This window comes from Pediculus humanus, genomic scaffold, assembly GCF_000006295.1.
Source record: "Pediculus humanus corporis 1103172107453 genomic scaffold, whole genome shotgun sequence".
In the NCBI taxonomy this organism is placed as follows: Eukaryota; Metazoa; Arthropoda; class Insecta; order Psocodea; family Pediculidae; genus Pediculus; species Pediculus humanus.
In genome coordinates, this window is record NW_002987073.1 from 22,873 (window position 1) to 25,235 (window position 2,363).

Below are 2,363 nucleotides of genomic sequence, written 5' to 3' on the forward strand. Positions count from 1 at the left end.
TTTTTACCTTAACTTATAACGGAAATGACGTCATAAAATATAAATCAATTTATAATCATTTGATTTTCTTATAATAGAAAAGAAAAAAATTTTTTTTTTTTATTCTACGTCTCCCTCCTTTCGCCTTCCTCTTTCCTCTTCCCCTCTCCTTCCCTCCTCTCCCTCCGTTTTCGTTTATTCGTTTAAAAAACAAACATAAATTTTATTTATTATTATTATTATTATTATTATTTAAAACTTTTCGAGGGTTAATTAATTTCGGTTATAATTAATTTTGTTTGTTTTTTTTTTTTTTTTTAAATTAAACCAAAACTTCTTTATTCATTTATTAAAATTTATGGAAAAGAAATTATTTATTTTTTGTTAATCCTTTTTAGGTATTATTATTATTATCATGCAAAAATTTTTGTTTTTTTTTTCGGTAGATTTAAATGGAGATTTAGATCAAGAAGTACCACCGGCAAATTACGAAAGGAGAAGAAGTCGGGCAGTTCTTTACCAACTTAGCGGTCACTACAAACAAGATAAAATAAAAACAAAACTTAAATTAAACAATGTAAGTTTTTGTTTTTTTTTATAAACATTATTAAAAAACTTTTCCCTCTCTCTCTCTCTCTCTTTTTTTTCGATTTTTATTTAAAAAAAAAAAAAGGGGGAAAAGGAAAAAGAAAAAACGTAACGCGACAAAATGACTTTTGACATTTTATTTTTCTTTTTTTTGAAATGGTTGACACTTTTTCAGTGATGACTTTTCAAAAAAAAAAAAAAAGACATTGAAGATATTCTGACGTTAAATAAAAAATTTATATATACTCTATCTAACTTTTGTTCTGTACTTCCGTATCCGTTTTTTCCAAAAAGAAAAAATAATAAATCGTATTGTATTTTCCAGACGCTTTTACAACCCACCAACGCACCTCTTCCAGAATATAAAACTTCCGCTCTTAAAAAATCAAGATTTATATTATCACATTATGGAGTTTTTAAAACGTGTTGGGATTGGCTCATGTTGATAGCAACTTTTTACGTCGCCATTGTTGTTCCATATAATGCAAGTTTTGTCACGACAGAAAGGCCTTCGATGGTTGGCGACATTGTCGTCGAAACGCTTTTTATTATAGGTAAAAACCGAGAGAACGCTATTTTGTTGTTGTTTTAGGAACGTTTAGGACATTTTTTTTTTGTCTTTCAGACATAATATTAAATTTTCGTACAACTTACGTGAGTAAAAAAGGCGAAGTCGTATCCAATTTTAAATCCATCGCTTATAATTATTTAAAAACCTGGTTCACCGTCGACCTCCTTGCCGCACTTCCGTTTGATCTCGTTTTATATGCGTCTTCCGATCCGTACGACAACGAAAATTCGGAAATACACAGTCAAACGGGACAAATGCATTTATTAAAATTAACAAGACTTTTAAGATTGGCAAGACTTTTGCAAAAAATGGACAGGTATTCACAATATAGCGCCATGATACTTACATTGCTCATGTTTATATTTACCCTGGTAGCTCATTGGTTGGCATGCATATGGTTTTTAATTGCGGAAAAAGAAAAATCAAGAAATGGTATCGATTGGGAATTGGGTGAGTCGATTATTTAATTAATTCAATTTTTTTTTTTAATATTAATAATAATAATTTTGTTTGTTTACTTTTGTACAGGTTGGCTTCATTCCCTTGCCGATAGATTAAAATTAGCCGTTAATAACGTGACGCAAGCCGAATATTACGTTACGGCTTTGTATTTTACATGTTCGAGTTTGACGAGCGTTGGTTTTGGTAACGTATCCGCAAATACAATGGTCGAAAAAATATTTAGCATATGCATTATGCTTATAGGAGGTATGCGGCGGCGCCAGGGGGAGTGTGTGTGTAATAATTAGGTGCATATGTATGTAAAATAAAATAAAAAATTTTAAATTTATCGTTTCAGCATTGATGCACGCCGTTGTTTTCGGTAACGTCACAGCCATCATACAAAGAATGTATTCCAGAAGATCACTTTATCAATCGAAATGGCGGGATTTAAAAGATTTTTTAACACTTCATCAAATTCCAAAAGAACTCAAAGGAAGAATGCAAGATTATTTTCAAACAATGTGGTCTCTTAATCATGGGATTGATATCCATGAGGTGAGATAGGTATGTTTTAATTGCTTGCTTAAATGTTTTCAACAAAAAATCCCCGATGGGGATTTTTTATTTTTTTTTTTTATGCACAAAACGCCATGTTTTATTATTAATTATTTTTTGTTATCGTGCAACTAACTAATAAAACGAACTTTTTTTTTTATGAGATCTCTCTCTCTCTCTCCCCTTTATGTAATTTTAATCTCTCTCTCTCTCTCCCCTTTATGTA

General features: G+C 30.4%; 1 protein-coding gene across 1 annotated transcript in view; it reads left to right on the top strand.

The window, feature by feature from the left end:
- The window catches only part of Phum_PHUM099240 (voltage-gated channel, putative), a gene marked incomplete at both ends in the record, with an annotated part of 12,498 nt that overhangs the window by 7,816 nt on the left and 2,319 nt on the right, over window positions 1–2,363 (top strand). The window contains 5 exons of the mRNA XM_002423921.1: window positions 426–556; window positions 893–1,121; window positions 1,193–1,588; window positions 1,667–1,846; window positions 1,938–2,137. Of these exons, the coding sequence (XP_002423966.1) occupies window positions 426–556; window positions 893–1,121; window positions 1,193–1,588; window positions 1,667–1,846; window positions 1,938–2,137 (1,136 nt within the window). The remainder of the gene's footprint in view (window positions 1–425; window positions 557–892; window positions 1,122–1,192; window positions 1,589–1,666; window positions 1,847–1,937; window positions 2,138–2,363) is intronic.